Source organism: Capsicum annuum, chromosome 12 (genome assembly GCF_002878395.1).
Source record: "Capsicum annuum cultivar UCD-10X-F1 chromosome 12, UCD10Xv1.1, whole genome shotgun sequence".
In the NCBI taxonomy this organism is placed as follows: domain Eukaryota; kingdom Viridiplantae; phylum Streptophyta; class Magnoliopsida; order Solanales; family Solanaceae; genus Capsicum; species Capsicum annuum.
This window is the reverse complement of record NC_061122.1, coordinates 6,159,975-6,182,280: the sequence shown is the minus strand read 5'-3', so window position 1 is coordinate 6,182,280 and position 22,306 is coordinate 6,159,975. Positions and strand designations below refer to the sequence as shown.

General features: G+C 34.2%; 1 protein-coding gene across 4 annotated transcripts; it reads right to left on the bottom strand.

Moving 5' to 3' along the window:
* Positions 1 to 911: 911 nt before the first annotated feature.
* Positions 912 to 17,833, bottom strand: LOC107850397 (DNA-directed RNA polymerases II and IV subunit 5A). 4 transcript variants are annotated; one of them, XM_016694887.2, is made up of 5 exons: positions 17,647 to 17,830; positions 10,395 to 10,605; positions 9,894 to 10,073; positions 1,928 to 2,041; positions 912 to 1,299 (listed from the first exon to the last, which is right to left on the bottom strand). In XM_016694887.2, exons 2-5 carry the CDS (start codon positions 10,593 to 10,595, stop codon positions 1,174 to 1,176), a joined length of 621 nt encoding a protein of 206 aa, XP_016550373.1. In that variant the 5' UTR covers positions 10,596 to 10,605; positions 17,647 to 17,830; the 3' UTR covers positions 912 to 1,173. The 4 variants fall into 4 exon arrangements, with proteins under 4 accessions (XP_016550373.1, XP_016550374.1, XP_016550376.1 ...); XM_016694888.2 differs by having other exon boundaries at positions 10,395 to 10,602; XM_016694890.2 differs by lacking the exon at positions 1,928 to 2,041 and having other exon boundaries at positions 17,647 to 17,833.
* Positions 17,834 to 22,306: the final 4,473 nt, after the last annotated feature.

Sequence of the window (22,306 nt, the reverse complement as noted above, 5' to 3'; positions counted from 1 at the left end):
AAGAAAACTAATAGTGATTGAACAATTTTCACGGACATATCTGATATGGACTTGTATGCCGTGAAAAAAGAAAGACTGCACCATGTATGAACTCTGATATGAACATAGCATAAGGTGCAAACTCCCTCAATCAAGAAATCATTTCAAATCCTTGATGGAGAAGAAATCTCTTGGGTTTCTTCATGAAGAAATGAGGCCAAATCAGTTGACAAGTATAAAAGAAAAAGGCTAAAAATCGAAGCACTTACGCAACTTCAAGAAAGAATCCTAGAGTATCTCAATCTCAGTCTCACAAAATTTTGTACTCTTAGTTTACAATTGTTATACAAAGAATAAGATCGAGTCAACTTTCTAATACAAATTAAGGTTCTGTCACAGGATCTGAAAAACAAAATAAGTCTTCAGAACTTGTTTACCACCATTGTACTCGGGCTCCACTTTGGAAAGATCTAAGGAAACTTTGAAACCCAAGGGATTAGAAGTAGGCACCACATTAGTGTTCCGAACCAGGATAAATCTCCGTGTTCTTATTTCAAATTGCTTATTTACTTGTCTATTTATTTAAATCTAATCTGGTTTGGTATACTGATTTGCAGGTAAATCGAATGTGAAAACTCAACAACCGACTCACGAAAATTTAAATTCATGAGCACCATGATGATTCTCTTGTGATTATTGTTCTTCCAAATCAAGACATGAACCGCTCTTTCTAACAAGAAATCTCAGGAAGAAAACCCTACATCTGTCCATAACCCATTCATCAGTTTATGTAATTCTAATTTAGCCGTCATTAAATTAAACGTAAAAGTTACATCCGGATGTCTACACATAAGACTGCATACTTTATGAGGTGTCTTTTTAGATCTGTTTACTTTAAACCTTAGCAGATCACTTGTTGATGTGGATCAGTCTTTTAACGATAGCAACCAACTGCAATCATTCTTTATATAATAGTTGTGTAAATCCATAGAAGTTGTAACAATTTATTCCAATTTCAAAAGCTCATATTGAACCAGCATCGATATAGTTGATACGATTTGTCTCTTATATGCACGGTTCTGGAGATTCTCAACCGCTTTTTAGGGCGGGGAGAGGGGGAACAACAAACAACTACTACTCGACTGTTCTGTCCACTTCTTACATTTGAGCTGGTGAAAACATCAAAAAACTAGTTCAAACCACATATCGATAAGTAACATAACGGCCTGCAGTCTCACTTGGTCTGATAATTTTCACGACTTGACCACGTTTTAGCCCATAATATCTAGCAATTGGATCGGTGATCTGAATCCGGGGAAGCTGTTTCAGCAGAAAAAAATAGTAGGCATTCAATTAGATAGAAAATTGACAATGATAATCAATGGCAGGGTAATCAAAGATGACCATGGGAACAAAATGATCAGACAAGGCCATGGCTGTGATGATCAATAATGCATGCAAGGTAGGTTTTTCCCATAGATATATCTGTGCAAACCTCTCAATTGGACCCAAGTTCCTTACAAAATTTCCCCTTAACCAAACCCCAATTCATAATAAAAGCCCAGCCGTAAAAAATATATTAACATCAACATATAGCTACTCGATCCTAGATTTTGATGATAAATGGTTAAATTTTTCTATACTACTAGGGGAACGAGACGATTTCAGCTTCAATACAACAATGAAGCATGTTGCTCATCTTCTTTTTTCTTTTTGCATCTTCAATTGTATCCTTTCCAACAAACTCATTGCCGTAATGGATTGAAGGGGGATACAAAACCATTAAACTAATTACCAAATTAGTCATTTCTAGTTACTCCATTCTTTCACCCCACTAGGTGTCTATAATTATGCCTTCAACATTATGCACGCAACACGTCACCTGGTCTGTTAGTGTATCATATGACGTGAAAGATTTACGAAGTGCAATGACATTACAATTACGAACCTGTGTTTCTTTCACAGTGTATCTTTCCAACAAGGTCTTCTTTTCCTCAGGAGTAAGTGGCTGGTGCTCAGGAATTAGAACATGATTTTTTATGTTTACCAACAACTCTGCCTCCTGAAAAAGTAATGATACATCTAAATGATTAAGAAGATTAAGCATTCTAAGACCCAATATATAACTATCTAACTTTTGGATGTTATGAAGAATTATCGTACCATATGCATTTGGATTGTGGAAGTTCATTCCTCATTCCTAATTGCTCAAAGCTTTATGCAACCAAAGAATTGTTGACTGTGTCCATAGAATACAACGTCCTGTTTCAAAAAAACTCCCAGGCACTATTCCCAATGGAAGTTTGAATTTTCCTGACACTCCCTCTCTCCTCCCCCTCCGGTCCCCCTCCGGTGGTCCTTCTGACCACTGGAATCTCCTTTCTTCCCCTTGTTTTCTTCTCTCCCTGCTTCCAGAAAACTCTCCATTGTGAATGATGGATAACACCATCTATTTCGCGGTAGGGTTTAAATCCTTTGATGTTGAGAAGATTTCAGGGACAACTGGTGTGTGGTATGAGTGGACAGAAAGAAGCAGAAGTACTATCACAAGGACAACCTTCAACAAAAGGACAATGGAATGGCTAGTGCAGACACTGAAAGAGGCATCTAACAAAAGGAAACATAGTACGCAGATGGAAGAAATCAGAAGACCTAGCTGAGATCTTCTGCGCTCGGAATTTCAACAAATTTGGCAGATACATCAGCTTTGAGGGGTGGAAGGAGATCAGTCCTTATTATTCCAGAGCTGACCTTCAATTCTGGATGGTTAGAGATTGCAGGAAAAGTGGAGAGGCTTATAAAAGACCATAGGCTGAAGAATAATATAGAGGAGTACAGGCTAACAGATAGTAAAATTCCTTATGCAGAGGCGACCAGAAGTTTTAAATGGGAAAAGAGAGACGGGAAGGGAGTAAATGAAGGTGTTGCAATGAAAGGAGGAGGATTTGTTAGCATTAAAGACCCCCATTTAACAAAAAACGAGATTTTAAAGATAAGTCTGGTAGGTGAATTTAATGCAACAACCATTCTATCTGAAGTGAGAAGATGGTCCAATAACTTATGGAAGCAAGCACACGGACTCAATATTTATGAGATGGGACGGGATCTATTCCTATTTGAGTTTGCATCGAAAGAAACAGCTGAACAAGTTATGAGAGGGGATTGGAGCTGGATGCAAGCCCCTGTTAAACTCCAATGGTGGAACAGTTCAAGAGCAAGAAAATGTTGATTCAACTTGGGTCAAGACAGTAGGATTTCCTCTGCATCTGTGGAATCAGAGGGTCTTCAAAGCTATGGGAGATCTATGTGGGGGGTGGATTGAAACAGAAGAAGAAACCAACCTGCGTAACCATCTCAAATGGGCTATAATCAGGGTTCACAGCGGCGGTAATAGCATTCCAAAGGAGGCGAAAATGGAGAACGGTGGGATTATCTTCGTAATGCAAATCTGGGCAGAAATCCCAGTGAGAGTGTGCCAGAGAAGAGAATATACCTATAGTTTTTACCCAACAGTCGCTTCAACTAGAACCATTGGGTAAAGAGGTGTGAGAAGGTACGAATAGAGTACAGGAGCAGGGGAGGAGGTCAAAAGCACGTGTTTTACCACGTGAACAGAGTGGGACCAGTGGAGATAAATCCAGGATTGCTAGAAAGGTCGGCCAATTTTTAATTCAGATGGGAATTTGGGCCTCAAACAAGGGAACTGTCAGTTCAGTTCATCGAAGATTACAAGTCCTGGGAACTTTCTCCTGAGAAGGTAACGAGCAACACAAGGATGGAAGAACCTACATCTGAGGGTATCTCGCACATGCAGACATGCGAGATGGTGCAGAACAATGGAAAAGAATCCCCGATACCGAGTCAATACGAAAGGAGAGAAACAGAGCTACAGACACAGCAAATACATGATGCTGAACCAGTGGCCACGCAGAATGTTTCTGAGCAGGAAGTGTTTGAGACAGAAGCGCCAAGTTGGGTAAACTCTCATATACTAGAATTAAGCAATACTTACGGAGTAGCGTTCGTAGGTTTTGAGGAGGAGACAATGGATCTTCTCATGAGAATTGATGAGAAAGAAAGTGGCACTTGACAACAAGGATCAAGGAAAAAACACTGCAACTCCCAAAAACAGAGGCATAAGCAAAAATGAACTCAAGAATTTGCAGTCCAGTCTGAGGGTAAGAAGCAGGGGGGAAAATCCAAGTTCAATGTTTAGATGAAGATCAAACTTCTGACATGGAACGTGAGGGGTCTTAACAACACTACAAATAGGAATCTTGTTAAGACATGTTTAAATAATTGGAAAGCAGACATAGTTTGTCTCCAAGAGAGACAAAGGTGAATAAGGGAGTTGAAGGGGTGGCGTACCAGTCATGGCCATGTAGAAGAATGAGATGTGGCTACATGGAAGCAGAAGGCAGTAAGGGGGGCATACTAATTATGTGGGATAGCAAAATGTGAGTGGGCACAAAAGTGGAGGAAGGTACTTTCTCAACAACATATAGGTTTGAGTCTACTCAAGACTCGTTTTGCTGGTTTTTCACTGGGGTATATGCACCTCATTCTAGAAGTGAAAAACTAGAATGTTGGGAAGAAGTAGCTGCAATGAAAGAACTGTGCGGTGATCAATGGGTCACAGGGGGGAACTACAATACAGTTAGACACACGGCGGAGAGAACGGGATGCAACAGAATCACGAATGTCATGACTGACTTCTCTAGATGGATAGAAGATCTGGAATTACACGATCCTGTTTTAGTTGGTTGAAATTTTACATGGTTCAGTGGAATCAACCATCGAAGTGCTGCAAGGTTAGACAGATTCGTATACTCTATTGCGTGGAAAGAAAACTTCAAGTATCAGGCAGAGAACTCTGCCCATGAGAGCATCAGATCACTGTACTAATCTCCTTGAATGTGGGGACTGGGAACAGACATCCCTACTTCAAGTTTGAGAATTGGTGGCTCAAAGTAGAGGGTTTCAAGGAGTTGGTGCAGGAATGGTAGAGTAGCTTTAGAGTTGAAGGCTGCCCTGACTACAGGGTAGGGGTAAAACTGAAACTACTAAAGCAAAAGTTGAAGGAATGAAGCAAAAAGACTTTCTCTGATTTAGCTAACAGGAAAAAAAGCTTGCTGGAGGAGCTATCTGAACTTGATAAAGCCACAAGAAGATAGGAATCTCTCTGATGATGAGGTGATGACAAGAGAAACAATACTAGTGGAATTAGAAGTTCCGGCAAAGCATGAAGAACCCCAGCTGGAGACAAAATTCCAGAACTTTTTGGTTGAAACAAGGAGATAAAATCACCAGGTTCTTCCAAAGAGTTGCAACAGCTCACAGGAGATTTAGTACAATTGACAGGTTGATGGTAAGTGGGGAGGAGATACATGAGCCAAAAGACATCAAAGAGGCCATGATAGATTTCTACTCCAATCTATACTCGGAACCTGAACCTTGGAGACCAGAGTCTCATTTGGGAGGCTGCCCAACAATAACTATGGAAGAAAATGAATGGCTTCAGAGACAGAGGTACTACATGTCTTATAGCACTCTGATGGAGATAAAGCGCCTGGTCCTGATGGTTTTACAATGTGTTTCTTTAAGTCTTGTTGGGACATCCCGAAAGAAGATTTGATGCAAACCATTCAAAACATCCACCAAAGGAGTGTATTTAAGAAATCCTTTAATGCCACTTTCATAGTTTTAATCCCAAAGAAGCTTGGAGCGGTGGAGTTAAGGGACTTTACACCGATCAACTTAATAGGTGGAGTCTGCAAAATCATCTCTAAGTTTTTAACTGAAAGGCTAAAGACAATGATAGAAAAGCTGGTGGATGAGCATCAAATGGCTTTTCTGAGAGGTAGGCAGATAATGGACGCATCACTATTGGCCAATAAGTTGGTAGATTCCCGGGTGAAATAAAAGAAACCAGGAATTTTGTGCAAGCTAGATATTGAGAAAGCTTATGATCATGTCAATTGGAATTTCCTTTCTTAAAATTCTAGAAGACATGGGCTTTGGTAGTACATGGATCAGCTGGATCAGGTTTTGCATTTCGAATGTAAAATCCCTCATTATTAATGGTAAGGCTGAAGGTTTTTTCCAATTATATAGAGGTCTCATGCAAGGAAATACTATGTCTCCTTTTTTGTTCCTGATTACTATGGAGGGTCTCAATCATATGTTCAGGAAAGCAAAGACAAATGGCTGGATAAAAGGTTTTAGTCCCCAAACTGGAGGGGGAGAAAATCTAGTAATTTCACATCTATTTTATGCAAATGATGCTCTTATTTTCTGTGAGGCAGAGTTGCTATAAATCAGACATTTAAGGCAGTCCTAACAATTTTTGAAGGCATCTCAGGACTCCATGTCAACTGGTTGAAAAGTCAGCTTTTTCCTATCAACCAGCCTGACAACTTATACTGTCTGACAACTTATACTGTCTGGCTGAGAATTTGGGAAGTCAAGTTGGTTCGTTGTAAAAAAAGTATTTGGGAATGCCACTAGGTGCAAAAAACAAAGAGCTCGAGGTGTGGAATGAGGTGACAGAGAAATGTGAAAAAAAATTGTCAAGGTGGAAGAGCCAATACTTATCCCTCAGCGGTAAGGCAGTCCTAACAATTTTTGAAGGCATCTCAGGACTCCATGTCAACTGGTTGCCTATCAACCAGCCTCACTGTTTGGCTGAGAATTTGGGATGTCAAGTTGGTTCGTTACCAACAAAGTATTTGGGAATACCACTAGGTACAAAAAACAAAGAGCTGGAGGTGTGGAATGAGGTGACAGAGAAATGTGAAAAAAAATTGTCAAGGTGGAAGAGCCACTACTTATCCCTCGGCGAGAGGTTGACCTTAATTAAATCAGTGCTTGATGATCTCCCTACCTACATGATGAGCCTACTCCCTATTCCCAAAAGCATTGAAAAGAAGATCAATAAACTGAGAAGATCCTTCATTTGGCAAGGAAATAAGGAAAAGAAAGGCTACAATTTGGTGAAATAGGATACTCTTACTCTTAGCAGATATCAGGGAGGCCTTGGATTGAAGAACCTTAGCAATCAAAACAATAGCCTTCTACAAAAATGGTTATAAAGATTTAGCATAGACATTGTGGAGAAGATATATAGCAGAAAATATGGCCTTCTCAACCAGTGAACAACTGAGGAGGTTGTTTGTACTTTTGGGTGTAGTGTGTGGAAGCCAGTAAGAAGGCTCGGGCCACAATTCAAAAACAATATCTCTATCAGGGTGGGCAATGGATTGAAAACTGATTTCTGGAATGATAATTGGGTAGGTGAAGATAGCTTGAGAAATGTTTTTCCACATCTGTACATTTTGAGCTTGCAAAGAAGTTCTACTGTTTCACAGTTATGGAGTCAACAGGGATGGAATTTAATATTCAGGAGAACACTTAATGATTAGGAAATCGGAGAAGTAGCAAACCTACTATAAACCCTGAATGCATTCTAGGTTATTTTAGGAGGTCGGATATGCCAAACTGGAAACTACATAGTAAAGGCTTGTTCATAGTAAAGTCTTGCTACTGGAGCTTAACTTTAATCACACGGTGACCGACATATGGCCCTAGAAAGCAATTTGGAAGATCAAAAGTCCTCCAAAAGTTTCATGCTTCAGTTGGCTAGCGTGTCAAGCGTGTCAGAAAGCTTGTCTCACTCATGAGGCACTACAAAAAAGAGGATGGGAGATATACTCAAGATGCTTCATGTGTGAGCAGGAAGTTAAAGCGAGCAATCATCTATTCCTGCATTGTAGCACTGCCACAAGTTTGTGGAACATGTTTTTATGCATTTGGAATCAACTGGGTGATGCCTAAGACGGCCTTGGAACTTCTAGAAAACTGGACAGGAATAGGAAACAGAGGGAGAACAACAGATGGGAAAAACAACAGATGGGTGGAAGACTATACCAGCATGTTTTTGATGGACTTTGGGGAAAGAAAGAAATGATAGGTGCTTTGAAGGGCAAAGAGTCAACATTCAGAGGATCAAGATAAAATGTATTAGCCTTATATTTTTTTGGTGCAAACAAGAATTGGTAGGGGAGGCAGTAGAATTAGTTGACTTCATAGGAAACTTGTAAAAGTACCTTTAAGGGATGTGCCCACCACTTTGTGGGATGTAAGTTTCCAATTCATTATTTTTTGGAATATGAATATTTTGTGTGAATTCAAAGTTACTTTATCTCAAAAAAAAAATCTAAATATCCATAATAGAAGCCAAGCGAGCTCCACGATTTTCCAAATCAAACAAATAAAAGAAGACTCGGCCCTAGAGGAATACCAAATAACCCTTTATAAGAGTGAAAGTGCTAGCAGTATCATTCTCTACAAAAATTCCATACCAGCTTCGAATCACATAAAGTTGCAGAATCATTCGCAATAAATATTATTTTCAAATATGTGAAGTCATTTGGAACAGAATGCTGATTTATTCATATAACGTACAATAATCTTAAGCCATTGTCTTGTGGCTTAGGAAGTCAAGTACAAGTTGTCTATGTTGGTTTAATCCATAATGGTAACATATAAGCTAATTATATACTTGAAAAGGTGCTTTGGATTCGATTATCATTTTAAGTATGAGTTGGAATTCGCTGAATTCACTATCAGATGAGGGGGGCTAGGCAGCCCTTAGCAGTCTCATCCCTGAACTGCCTCTCCTTTTCACTGCTTTCTGGCAGTAACGCAAACTTGGCAACCTCAAATGGCTGTAAGCAGTTTGGATATGCTTAAAGATAGTAGGACATAGATTCTTATACTTGACAATTGGTCTTTGCAATTTTATTCTAAGTAGATTATTATACTTGACAATTGGTCCTTCCAATTTTACTCCAACTCTAGAGAAAACCTGAGCATCTATCCTTCTGAAACTTGAATATGTCATCAAATAGGAAGGACCTCTAAGCAGATACAGGGTCTGCTGCAACTGGAGAATACTATCAAGTATCTTTTCTTAAAGTGTCCGAGAAATCTGATGTTTTCAGCTTTGAAGCATGATGGTATATACACCAATATCCCTCCACCCCCATCCCCACCCCGAAAAGTTGACTAAGAACTAGTCATCACGAAGGACTCTTGTTTGGCACAGATCTTGATCTGATGAAACTCCAATATCAATGTTGAAAGAAGGGTAAGAGATAAATTTTTCCAAGTTCGGACAGAAATTAAAGACTTTTATTAAGGTGCATCGACCGTATGCAATTCACAATTATGTAACATAATCTGATCCTACATTTTAATCATATAAACCATTTGCAATGCCAATATATCTTTTTCATAATGAGCTGCAACCACTTTAAGCATACAGGCCACAGATTTCTACCCAATAGCATTAGCCATGCAAAAACGGGCAGCCTAGTGCACTAAAACTCCCGCTATGCGCAAAGTTCGGGGAAGGACCCCACTAGAAGGGTGTATTGTACGCGACATTAGTCGTGCGACACAACAGCAAATTGGAAGCCTAATGAATTTCAAAAACTTACCTAAATGAAACAAATGACTATAGTGTCTCCCCCCACCCCCCCACCCAAAGAATAAGAACAACACTAACTACAAGAAATGTCACAGGACAAGCTTCTCATTCAGAACACATAGCTAGGGTAACGTGAAGTGGCATCATCACAACGCTATTTTGATACAAAGATAGCCCACTATCAAAATGTAAATGGTATCGAAACTGTCTCTCTGATTTTGTTGGTCCTACTACATGAGTAGTGTCAGATGCCCACATGAAAAGTAGTTGGACCAAAATCAAAGAAACCAAATAACAAATATACCAAAAATAAGTTGATCACAAGACAAAGAATAAACTAAGCTCTACAACTATTTCATAACAATTGCAATCCTTTATTCAAGTAATAAGAACAAGCTAATAGTAGAAATAGTATCGTGATCACCTGGAAAACCTCCAAGTGGAACTTTGTAGATATTTCACTTATGCAGGTACGAGCAAAGGGAGTCAAATTTTGTTGTACAATCAAAATTGCTTGGAAGACATCTTCTTTCTTCATGCGTTCTGTATAAGTTTTCATTGTCTTAACACCAACTTTTGGCTCCTCGGGAAAGAACACATATATCTGGAATCATTGAACCAAGGAAACAGCTGAGACATGTAGAAAAAAATTATGAAATCCTCAGGTATATACTGAATTAATGAAGCGACATACGGTACTAACAGATTATTCAGAAAATGAGTAACTTACGTCATAAAACCTGGAAAAAGATCAAATTTGTTGCTGGAGAAATAAAATAAACACCGACTATTTCATCAATTTAAGGAAAGATCTTCTTTGGATAAGACATCGGAGATTAAAATATTTGACAAAAAAAAGCAGTATAAATAAACTGATAGTAAACATAACTAAAACTACCAAAGAAATGAAATTGAAAGAACACACCTGATCAGAACTGTTGTTACGTTTGCCTTTCTGAATTACAAGGTCTTCTCTCTTCATGTTCTCGCCAAACTTCTGAAGGAACTGTTGCTTAGACATATTAATCTCAAAATCTCCAACAAGATAGCCCCTATCCGACAACATTTCCATCAGTGTCCTACGAACTCTGAAAAGTTTTGAGAGCTCCTCCTCTGATAGAGTCATCTTTGTGCTACTAGATTCAAAAATTTGAAAAACAAAAAACTATTATGGCAAGGAATTTGGTGGAACTCCCAGTTACAGCTAATATTATGAACATTGAACGCATCAGACAAGAATTTCAATATGTCATTTTTGTAGCAAGAACCATTCCCCAGATTCCTTAGCTAAAGGTCCAAGCCCTCTAGCACGGTTTTTACCAAGTTTTTTTAAAAAAATATTACTACAAAATGCATGGACAGGACAAACAGAAAAACTATGTTGAAGACACACAAAAACGTTTCTAGGAAAAACTGCTTTTCTGTTCAAAATCTTTTGCTGCAAATAAAAACACTAATGCAAAAGAAAGACAAGTTCAACGGCAATGGCATATAAGTTATTAAGTTATATAGCATATGTGACACCACAAATTTATTTCTTGAAACTCTCAACCTATATCCAATACATACATGTTAAATCTTCGTCATGGAAAATTGAAAGCAACGTTGTTTTGCTGGTCACTAGATCAAATAATAGAAACGGTAAAATCCCATAATAAAGGACTATAAATTTCCTACAATTCCATGAGAAAAGACACACAAATTTCCTAACATCCCTTAAGAAAGGAATGTAGTTTCGGCTTTTCTTTTTCTAACCACAATACCATTCTATCAATTTGTATGGAGCGGAGTGTTGGCCAATTAAGCATTGTCATGTTCGAAAGATGAGAGTTTGGAAATGAAGACATTGAAGTCGATATGTGGAGTGGTGATTCAGGCATGTGAAAAGGAGATGTGCACATGCCCCATATAGAAATTGAATTTTGTTTCTTTTTCACTTGCGATTCCATCAGGCATACAAATTTTCAAAAATTCCTTAGGAAAGGGATGTAAATTTCATATCATTTGTATCCCTTTTTTTTAGAATATTGGAAGGGTACCAGTTAAGCTGAAGGTGTATCGAAAACAGCCCCTCTACCTTTACGAGGTAGAGGTGAGGTCTACATATATTCTACCCTCCCCAAACTTTACTTGTGGGATTACACTAGGATGTTATTGTTGTAATTTCTACGAGACTGAGTGTTGGCCAGTTAACGACTCTCTATATTACAGAAATGCGGATATTGAGGTGGATATACTAGTAGAGATAAAGATATCCAAACCAACGTGGGAGTGGCCATTCGGACATGTGAAGCGGAGACGCACAGATGCCCCAACATAAAGATAGAAGCTTTTTTATTTTACTTACGCAATTCCATAGGACAAGGATATAGATTCCCTAAAACCCCTTAGGAAAGGAATGTAAATATCGCATCTTTTCTTTTTCTACCAATCATATCATTCTATCAATTTGTACTAGGGCAGAGCATTGACTAGTTAAGAATTCTCACATTCAAAAGATAAGAGTTGAGAAAATGAGGTGCTTGTGTGGGCACACTAGGAGAGACAAGAACTCTTTATTTGTTATGATGTCTGAGACAGATTTCGCGCACCTCGACTAATTCCATAGGATACCTACTACCTACCACCAAATGTTAGGTAACTCTATTTGCGAAGGCTAGAACAGATAGGAAGAAATCACCTAGTGCTTTTGTCTTCACTAGGATTTAAACTTGAAACCTCGTGGTTCTCACCCGCTTGATTGATCACTAGTTCACAACCTCGAGTCATGATAGACTTTTCTTTTATTACTTATAATTTCATAGGAAAAGCAAGTGTTTCGGGAAGCTTGATGCAGAAAAAAGCGACAAGACTCCGCATCACACATTACGCGAAGCAATGCAAGTGCATCACTGAAGTAAAGCACAATTTAAAAGGAAAAGACTAAATAAAGCATTCAAACAGTAAGACAGAACTAAAAAGACCACAAAAACTATATAATCAACAATAAAGACAATATATATAAGCAAAAGTTTAAATTAAACACCAAAATCACAGGTTTGATGACCGAAACACCTACTGCGAAACAGACCAGCAAAAATACACAGACCACAATAGCAAAATAGTTCAATGAAATAGCAAAATAAACCAAACAAAATTTAAATTGATAAGGTTTCAGCATCTAATTCTTTTTCTTCTAAAGCAGTGAAGAAGAAGAAAAAGTTGCAACAGTGGACTTAACCCTAGAAAATGTCAGCAGTGGTAGTCGCATAAGTAAACTCTTTTTTTCCATTAAAAATTGACCTTAAATATAAAATCAACATGAAGAGACAAAGAAATCACAAAATTAAAATATATATTAAGCACAACTTCCATCTATTTGAAAAGACAGTGAAACACATCCACTTACAGATACTTAATACCCATATAACAAACCCCATATAGAAACTTCACAAAAAAGAATTGAATCTTGAACAAAACTAAATAGAATTACAGGTTTTCCATTGAAATTAAAAGATAGAACAGAGAAATTACGTGTATCGATGGTGGCGGTACAAGAAATTCGATAAATGTTGGCACCTTTCAAGGGTTTTTATTGTTCGTTTAGTACTTAGGTAGTTGGGTTCAGTTCCTACTTTATGGAAAAGAAACAAGGAAATTAATCAAAGTACTACTATTATACTCTAGGTTTTCTCCTCTAGGTTTTCTCCGTTAGTTAATTCAATGTAAGATTTTTGAATTTTAACTAGTATAGGTATCCGCGCAATGCACGGAAATGTTAAAAAATAAATCATTAAAAATGTTATTTATTACTTTAAAAGAATAAAGACTCATTTGAAAAAATACAAGTTTTTTGGTAAAAATAGTAAATACAAGTTTTTTGGGGAAAAAAAAAGATATTTTTTAAAAGAGTATTTACTATTTTTTTCAAAAAACTTGTATTTTTTCAAATGAGAGTCTTTATTTTATATTTAATATTTCTTAATTAATTTAAAATATATTAATGTGTTACAATGTAAGTATATTAATTCTTTTAAATTAATAAATAACATTTTTAATGATTTATACTAGTTAAAATTATAAAATTCAAAAATCTTACATTGAATTAACTAATGGAGGAAACCTAAAGTATAATAGTAGTAATTTGATTAATTTCCTTGTTTTTTTTCCATAAAGTGGGAACTGAACCCAACAACCTAAGTACCAAACGAACAAAAAAAAACCTTGAAAGGTGCCAGCGTTTATCAAATTTCTTGTACCGATACCATCAATACACGTATTTTCTCCACTCTTTTATCTTTTAGTTTCAACGAAAAACCTGTAATGCTATTTAATTTTGTTCAAAATTCGATTTTTTGTGAAGTTTCTATATAGGGTTTGTTATATGGGTATTGAGTATCAGTAACTGGATGTGTTTTGTCACTTTCTTTTCTTTTCAATTAGATAGAAGTTGTGTTTAATATATATTTTAATTTAGTGATTTGTTTGTCGTTTCATGTTGATTTAATATTTAGGGTCAATTTAAATGAAAAAAAAAGTACTGTTGCAACTACCACTGCTGAAATTCTCTAGGGTTAACTTCAAGTCCACTGTTGCAACTTCTTCTTCTTCACTGCTTTAGAAGAAAAAGAATTAGATGCTAAAACCTTGTCAATTTAGATTTTGGTTGTTCTTCTTTTGTTTGATTTATTTTGCTATTTCATTGAACTGTTTTGCTATTGTGGTCTGTGTTTTTTTGTTGGTCTGTTTCGCAATAGGTATTTCGGTGATCAAACCATGTTTAATTTAAGCTTTTGCTTATATATATTGTCTTAATTGTTGATTATATAGTTATTGTGGTCTTTTTTAGTTCTGTTTTACTATTTGGATGCTTTATTTAGTCTTTTCCTTTTAAATTGTGCTTAACTTCAATGATGCACTTGCATTGCTTCACGCTTTGCGTAATGCGTGATGCAGAGTTTCGTCTCTTTTTTATGCATCAAGCTTCCCAAAGCACTTGCTTTTCCTATGAAATTGTAAGTAATAAAAGAAAAGTCTATCATGACTTGAGGTTGTGAACTAGTGATCAATGAAACGGGTGAGAACCACGAGGTCACAAGTTTAAATCCTAGCGAAGACAAACGCACTAGGTGATTTCTTCCTATCTGCTCTAGCCTTCGCAAATAGAGTTACCTAACATCAGTTGCCGGTGGTAGGTGGTAAACCTAAGACTTGCCAATCAATTCTTGATCTAAACATGATACTACGGAGTTCAACAAAATCGATATTTATTCCGAATTAAAGGACCATCATGAATCAAAACAAACCAATATTCACTTTTATCAATTTTCAATTCCCGCCCCGAATAACTGATTTTAATTCTCAAATGAGATATTATTTCATCACACAATCCATAACCAAGGAAACCAACAACGAATCAACACAAGCAACTATTCATCACTAACAAGGATTAAACAACAAACAATGTTCAATCCAATGCATCGAATATCATCAATAATGAAATAAAAAGGGGAAACGAGAAGAATTGGACCTCAATTTAAACCTTTTAGTATGCCAATTTATACGATTAGAAAATGATCTCGCACCTGAAGACCTTAATTCAAGCCTCAATACAACCCAATATCAAACAAACTCGATTTATGTCCACACCCGCTCCTATTTCACTAATTCAAGCCAAAATTGCAAAATAGTGCAAAACTGACACCTAGTTTTACGCGAACGAGTGTTTTGATCTTGTTTTGATGAATTTCACTGGCAAATAGGTAAAGGGGACTAGTCGGGTGGTTTTTGTTGCTTTCTGGTGGCTTTCGTTGGATAAGGAAACTGGACGAGGTGGGTTTGGTCGGAGAGTCTATTGTATTTCATTTTCCAATGAAATTTTGCCGAAGACCGGCGTGACCAATCTATTTTCTTCTCTTTTTTCTACTGTTTTTCTATTCAATTTCCCCATCTCATTTTTCTGTTCCTCCTCCCTTGTATTGGAGTTATTAGGGTCGGTATTTTTTATGTGGAGGAGTTATTAAATGGGGTGGGGTGTATGGTAAGGTGAGTGGATTGAGTTGATTTGACTTTGGGAGGGTTAAAATTATGAGTCTACAGTGATAATGGGTAAAGGTCATGGAGTTGGGATGAAAACTTGGAAGTAAATGAAGGATAGATCGGAGGAGTATGTGTGTCCCATATATTGATAGTTCGAAGTTTATCCTAAAGTAACATGTGTTACTTGTTTTAATAAGTTATTCGATCCCCAATATTATTGTTGGTAGAAAAGGAGTAAGTAATGAGTGAATTAAAGACTCAATTTAGTTTATGGATAAATGTTAACTACCTCTTTGAATACTTGTTGCAATATATGATGTGTATATCAAATTGTTGGATAATATTGCAAGTAGTTTAATCACCTAAAATGAGATTGTGAAAAAAGATTTATTTGAAACGCAAGTATGACTTTATTATCTCATATTTTAATTATATAAGTTGTGACATGAATTTATATTGTGAGATGAACCGGTAAAGGTCATCATCACAAAATTAGTGAAATTCAGGGAGTATAAGGGTGGGACGTTGGAATAAGGATGGTATAACACTTGGTTTGGCATAAGGATAACAGCTACTCGATGTCTGAGTTGTTTGGTACATGGACTGAACTCGTCCCCAGTAGGTCATGTCACGACTCGAGACTAACCCCTAGTCGTAACACAGTGCTTAGAGTCACAAGTGACCCCAAGCTAACCCATGACTTGACAAGTACTAAGAGTACTAAAGAACATAATGAGATACTTAGCGGAAATCAAACTAAAATGACCTGATTATAATAAAATTAAAGATCAGTACTGAATATCAAACCAAGATTGTCTAACATAATCAACCTACGGAAAATGGAAAATATAACTATCTGCTTGAAAGCCTCTAAATCATATGAGTTGCTGGGATTTCAAACTTCACCTAAATTTAGATTCCCCAAAGAAAATCAGCATATAAGCAGTGACTTACGCTTACTGTTACTGACTTCAAAATTCACATTAATTCAGTAAATTCCAACTCCGCCACTAACTCAAGAAAATCAAATACAATAGACCAACAAACCAAACAAGCAGTACAATCAATCACGTTTAGCTAAACTCACAAAAATTCACACAATCCATACTACAAAAGTAAAAAAACAGCAAACCCATCACATCAAAATAAAAAATTGAACTCACAAATAACTGATCAAAGTCAAAGAGCACCACAAATAAGACACACACAACGAATAACATAAACAGTGCATGTTTCAGCTTCAGGACAGCTATTAGTCCAATACAGGCGATGCTTTAATCTCTACATTGAAGCTAACCTGTTCAGGAATGTAAATAGTACTAAATGTCAGAGCTCTCAATTTACTTCTTCCAATTTGACTTGCATAAGTGTTAAAAACTACATAGATACTTAGATGTTTTCGTCCAACATGTACATAAAATCTAATACTACTACTAAAGGTTGCACTCTGATCCTTAGTTCATAAACAAAAGAATACATGTATCACAAAATTCAAAGGAAGTGTTCTACTTCCAACACAAGGCTCATTTTTAACATAAAAGTAGTGTCACCATAAAGTATAAATGCAAGACGTGAATCATATCTTTCCTTCTCACTCGGACATTCAAAGATGAAACATCGGCACGATTTACTGATTCCTAGAGGATCATAAACAGAACTTGACAAACTCACTTTTGATTCTCCATATCTAGGATCACAAGGAAGCAGAAGTTGAAAACTAATCTTTGTTGAGGTAAATACAATCAAATCTCTTCCACATACAGCAAAACAATCAATCGAGCATTTGCCCTTACTATTACTGCTCCTTTAACCCAACAAACAAAGTAGGCAAATGACACTGTTAAACTATAGTTTAACCATTAACCAAAGTTATTAGGTAGAATAAAATTAATCCGTGCAACTTACTTTTAGTCAAAGAAAAAGGTCACTAGTACATCACTTTTCTTTTTTAATATTGCTATTATATTGAGACCTAGTAGCAATATAACGTCCCTTTCATGAAATCGTCCCTTTCAATTCCATTGACATCCAGGTAGGGCGGACGGAAAGTTACACTATGTATACATGATTAGACAGAAATTGAAGATAAAGCAGAAGACTATCAACAACAGCAGCAGCAGAAATTGAACATGCAAATGAGATGGAGCAAAAATTGTTACCTGTGAGCGCAACAAGCCAACAATAGAAGCTTTGACCTTCGATCTTGTTCTTGTCAACAACAACTTTTTGTCTCTAGATTTTTTAATGCGAGTATAGAGAGAGAGACCGAGAGGTGAGAGGCGTGAAAAACTGAAAATGTGAAATAGTGAATAAAAGCCATAAACCCCTGATACCCGATTCCTATTGTGAATACGATACATATATAGAGAGAGAGAATTGGTGGACTTGGGCCAGTGGGTATGGGATAAGCCACTAGCAGCCCACCGGTAAATTTAATCGGGTTATCGAATGGCCCGATTTAAAAAACAATTAAATCATGGCCCGAACCAAAAATCCAATAACAGAAATTACAAACCCGACAATTAAAATAATCGACCCGTTAACTTAATAAACAAATTATTGGTTCGGATTAACAATTTGAACCGAAATCTGCATAGCTCTAACTGTACAATGATCAAATTCATCACCTTATTAGACAAAATTGTGCTACAATAATAATTATCAATAGCTACAAACAACCTAAGAGAAAAATAAAAAAAGAAGAACAGAAAAACTATTTATACTATATGGTTTCACACTACATATGCATATATGCTTTTAAAATTGAAGAAAAAAAAAATGTCATATGGTGATCTTGAATTTTTAATTCCGCTTAACAAAATCTTTTTTAAAAATGACATTTGTTTCCTATCATACATAAGTTAGTCATAACGTACGTATATTTTAGTTTTGCTTATGAGGCAAGAGTTCGAAACACTTCAACATATTACTGATGGAATTGAGCAACTATGAAGCAAAATTTGCAACCAATTGAGTAGGTAAAATTATTGAAATGTCTCATACTCCTGTCTCATTCGATGGGCAACAAAGATCATTTTTTCTAAAATAAATTATTAAATAGGGCCAAAAAATCAGGACAAATACTTGTACTTGATAATCTCAAGCGCCTTTGACGTGTCGAACTTCTTGAAAATGCTTTTGAACTGCTATATTACTAGCATTTGCAGTATCATCATTGATTTCCCTATCAATTAATTGTGTATCATTCTTATGATTTTCATTAATAAAGCTCTCATGACAAAGAAATTTGAAAAAGGTGTTGATAAAACATCCCCAAATTGGAATTTTTGAAAGAAAATATGCAGTTTGTTGTAATTCATGGCGATTTTAATCACAAAAAGAAAATTTCTAAAATGTTTTTGACTGAATAAGGCAAATGATTCTTGAATGTGAAAGAGGTTTGAATTAATTTATAGATGGAATTATTGGTGGGACCAAAAAAAGTTTGATAATATAGTCTATTAACTTTTTTAAAAAAAAATTAGTATTAATACTCATGCGATGCGAATAATATTAAAAAAATATAAATTATATCATATTATAATATGCTAATTGAGTACATTAATTCATATTAATTTACTAAATTTTTAATTTTCATCTCAATTTTAGCTCCCAAAATGAGAACAATGAATTGCATTATTCCTTAAAAACTTTAATTTCTTAGTTTTCATTTTGACATGATCAATTACTCATGATATGATTTTCTACTAACTAGTTTAGTGTACGTGTTTTGCACGTGTCTGTCACGTCAATCAAACTATATATGAAAGGGCAAAAGTATTAGCAAGTAACATTATATCTATTTAAATGATATAATTTGTTAAAAAAAAAAAAACAATCGTTATAGTCAATTATTAAATAATTGATTCACAGTTAATAGTTCCATATGATTAAATTTTAAGCAAGACTTCCTAAAGGATTAGAATGACTAACCAATTTCTTGTGACGGAATGTCTTCAATTAAAGATACTATCAATATTTCACCAAAAAAACTTTTCAATTAGCAATTGTCTATCAAAAAATAATTTATCATTGTAAATTTTAAGAACATACTAAAATTTTAGAAAACTTACCTCAAATTACAAGCAAATTTGTCTTTTTGATCATAAGATATATCAAGATTCTGCATTTAAAAAAAAAACTCAATTAACAATTGTTTATCAAGAATAGAAAATAATTTATTTATGGTAAACTTCAGAATTGTACTAAAAAATTAAAAACTTAACTCAAATCACAATCAAATTTAGCTCTTTAATCATGAATATTATCAAGATTTCAATGGATAGAAAAATTTATACATAAATTTTTTTTTTCTCTGCGTACAGTAATTTTGGAACCTGTTAAAATAAAGACAAAAATAAAAGTAACTTGAAAATCTCATAACACAACGATGAGTATAAAAAGCCTCAACAATTTTAAAATTTCAAGTAGTTAACATGTCTTAAAAACTCTTAGCTACACAAAATAAAGGAAGACAAAAAGAATAAAAATAATGAACGCAAGAATATAACTTGAATCAAAATAAAAATAAGAAGAAATCTAAAAGTAGAAAAAACTGAATCTTTATATTTCTTGTAAAGTTTGATCGAAAATATTATTTATAGAATTGTGGACGTTCTTTTTATATAAGATAGAATTCTAATCAATTCCGAATTGTTAAATATTCTAATTTCTTGCCTAAAATTTAATTAATTAAAGACCTAAATAATGTACAATGTTGATTTTTTATTTTTTTTTAAATCCTAAACCAACTTTGATTTAAAAAAAGAAAGTACAAAATAGAAGTCCTTAAAAATATTTTTTTTAAAAAAATCCTAGTTAAACATCACACATACAATATTATATCTGGAAAACTTTTACTATTAATATTTGGACAACTTTTCAAAAAACAAATTTTAATTGGTTTGAGTGAAAGTTTAGTTTGAGTTGGTTTTGGTTTTGCATAAGAGTAGAACTAATAATTAAGGAATCCTAAAATATATGGTAAGGAGTCATAAAATATATGATAAAGATTCTAATCCTAGCAAAATTCGAGAGAAAAAAACAAATTTAATGAATTTTATAAATTTAAAATTCTTTCAATATATTAATAATAATTTAATACAAAAGTGTTAAAAGATAATTTTGTCTATTGCGGAGACTTTTAATGAAAGGCAAAAAGTTCAAATCACTTTTTTAAGGGTCTTCACACTTTTAATATATTATAAATTATAGATTAATTACCGAATACCTTTTTTTTTTTTTTGCCATAAAATTTTGAATTTTAATAATGAAATACTCTAGATTTCTTACTTTCAGTTTTATTTCCAACTTGTGTCGTATAGTTTAACATAATTGATGATTTATTTTTTAAACATTTTAATTATTTTGTAAATGCTTTGATATTTATGGTATCAACCTAGCTTAGTGATATTAGTATGTACATTTTTGTCAATAAGAAGATACTATTTGTGAAATTTTAATATAGAATATCACAAACTTAACTCATGGTCCTCATCTTTAAATTGAGACATGACAATTTTAATCACAATATCTAATTTAACCTATAATCCCAGAGTTTTAATTTATGTGATACACTTTTTATTTGATCAATAAAAATGATAATATTTTTCTTAATATTTAACAATGATTTAACTTTAAACTTATCATTTTACTCTTAATAAAACGATTTACATTTATATAAACATTGTTGTCTTGTTTCAGATTATATTCAACTAATTTTTAAAAAAAAATATCTTTTGATACACTCTTCCTTTCTTATTTGAAAAATACTTTTTCCTTTTCATTATACCCGAGGACCCTCTTGTTTCTAAATACTCTAATTTGATTTGATTTATTGTTTTGAAATTTTTTGAAATCATATTTCAACTATTAGTTCTATTATATCATCACATAACCTGTAATGAAATATTTTTCATATGCAAAAGAGTTTATTCCTTTTTGGCAATGTGTAAAAATAATTGTTCTTACCAATTTAATCAACAACAAAATTTTATCATATTACATACTAAAATGTAATATAGTGTTACCACACGTATAACTGCTTATCAAATTTGAAAATATAAACATAAGAAATTAGGTTTTTCGTGTATACAAAGATGATATTTATATGTGTAGTTATCAACTAATATGTGATATAACTCATTTTAAATAGTTTTTAAGAAAATTAACATGTCAAAAAAAGATTTCATATAAAATTTGTTTTCTTTTCCATTTATTTCTTATTAGAGTTGGATAAATTGATAGTACCAAGTGAATGCTATCTTAGTTAAGAAAATATTAAACAAAGTTAAATAAATAAAAATCAAAGCGCATCCCACAAAATCAATAAATGTGCTAAAAAGTATACTTTTGTGTGCTTTGAAAATCTTTTTGCCTTTATACGAATATGAATAAAAATTATAATAGTCTTTAAATTTTTCTCCCACAAATTAATGATTGATAAGTTCTATTTAAAAAAAAAATATTAAAACTTGATAATCAAATAAAAAATAATACCGAAAATATACACAAACAATAATAAAATTTATTGATTCAACACACTAAAATTTGACAGTAACATAATATCCTTGTTTATGGTCTTGGTGGGATCATCTGCATTAAAGACCGCAAAATTCTAAAATAAAAATAAATTTATTTGTAAAAAACCAATATATAAATATTCAAATAATTGAAGTGATAAAAAACAAACATGCAAAATAAAAACGAAAATAAAGAAAAGACTAAAATCATTTTATAATAAGAACATATGAATTACTTCCACAAGCAAAAATGTATATTTATACCAAAAAAGTAATAACTTACTTGCTAGTTTGTGTA

Excerpts from the sequence above, each read along its gene's own strand:
- LOC107850397 (XM_016694887.2), bottom strand. The coding sequence starts at position 10,595 with ATGACTCTATCAGAGGAGGAGCTCTCAAAACTTTTCAGAGTTCGTAGG. Across the intron at positions 10,074-10,394 it reads GTAACAACAGTTCTGATCAG|ATATATGTGTTCTTTCCCGA; the intron begins GTGTGTTCTTTC and ends CAATGATTCCAG. Across the intron at positions 2,042-9,893 it reads TCCACTTGGAGGTTTTCCAG|GAGGCAGAGTTGTTGGTAAA; the intron begins GTGATCACGATA and ends TTACTTTTTCAG.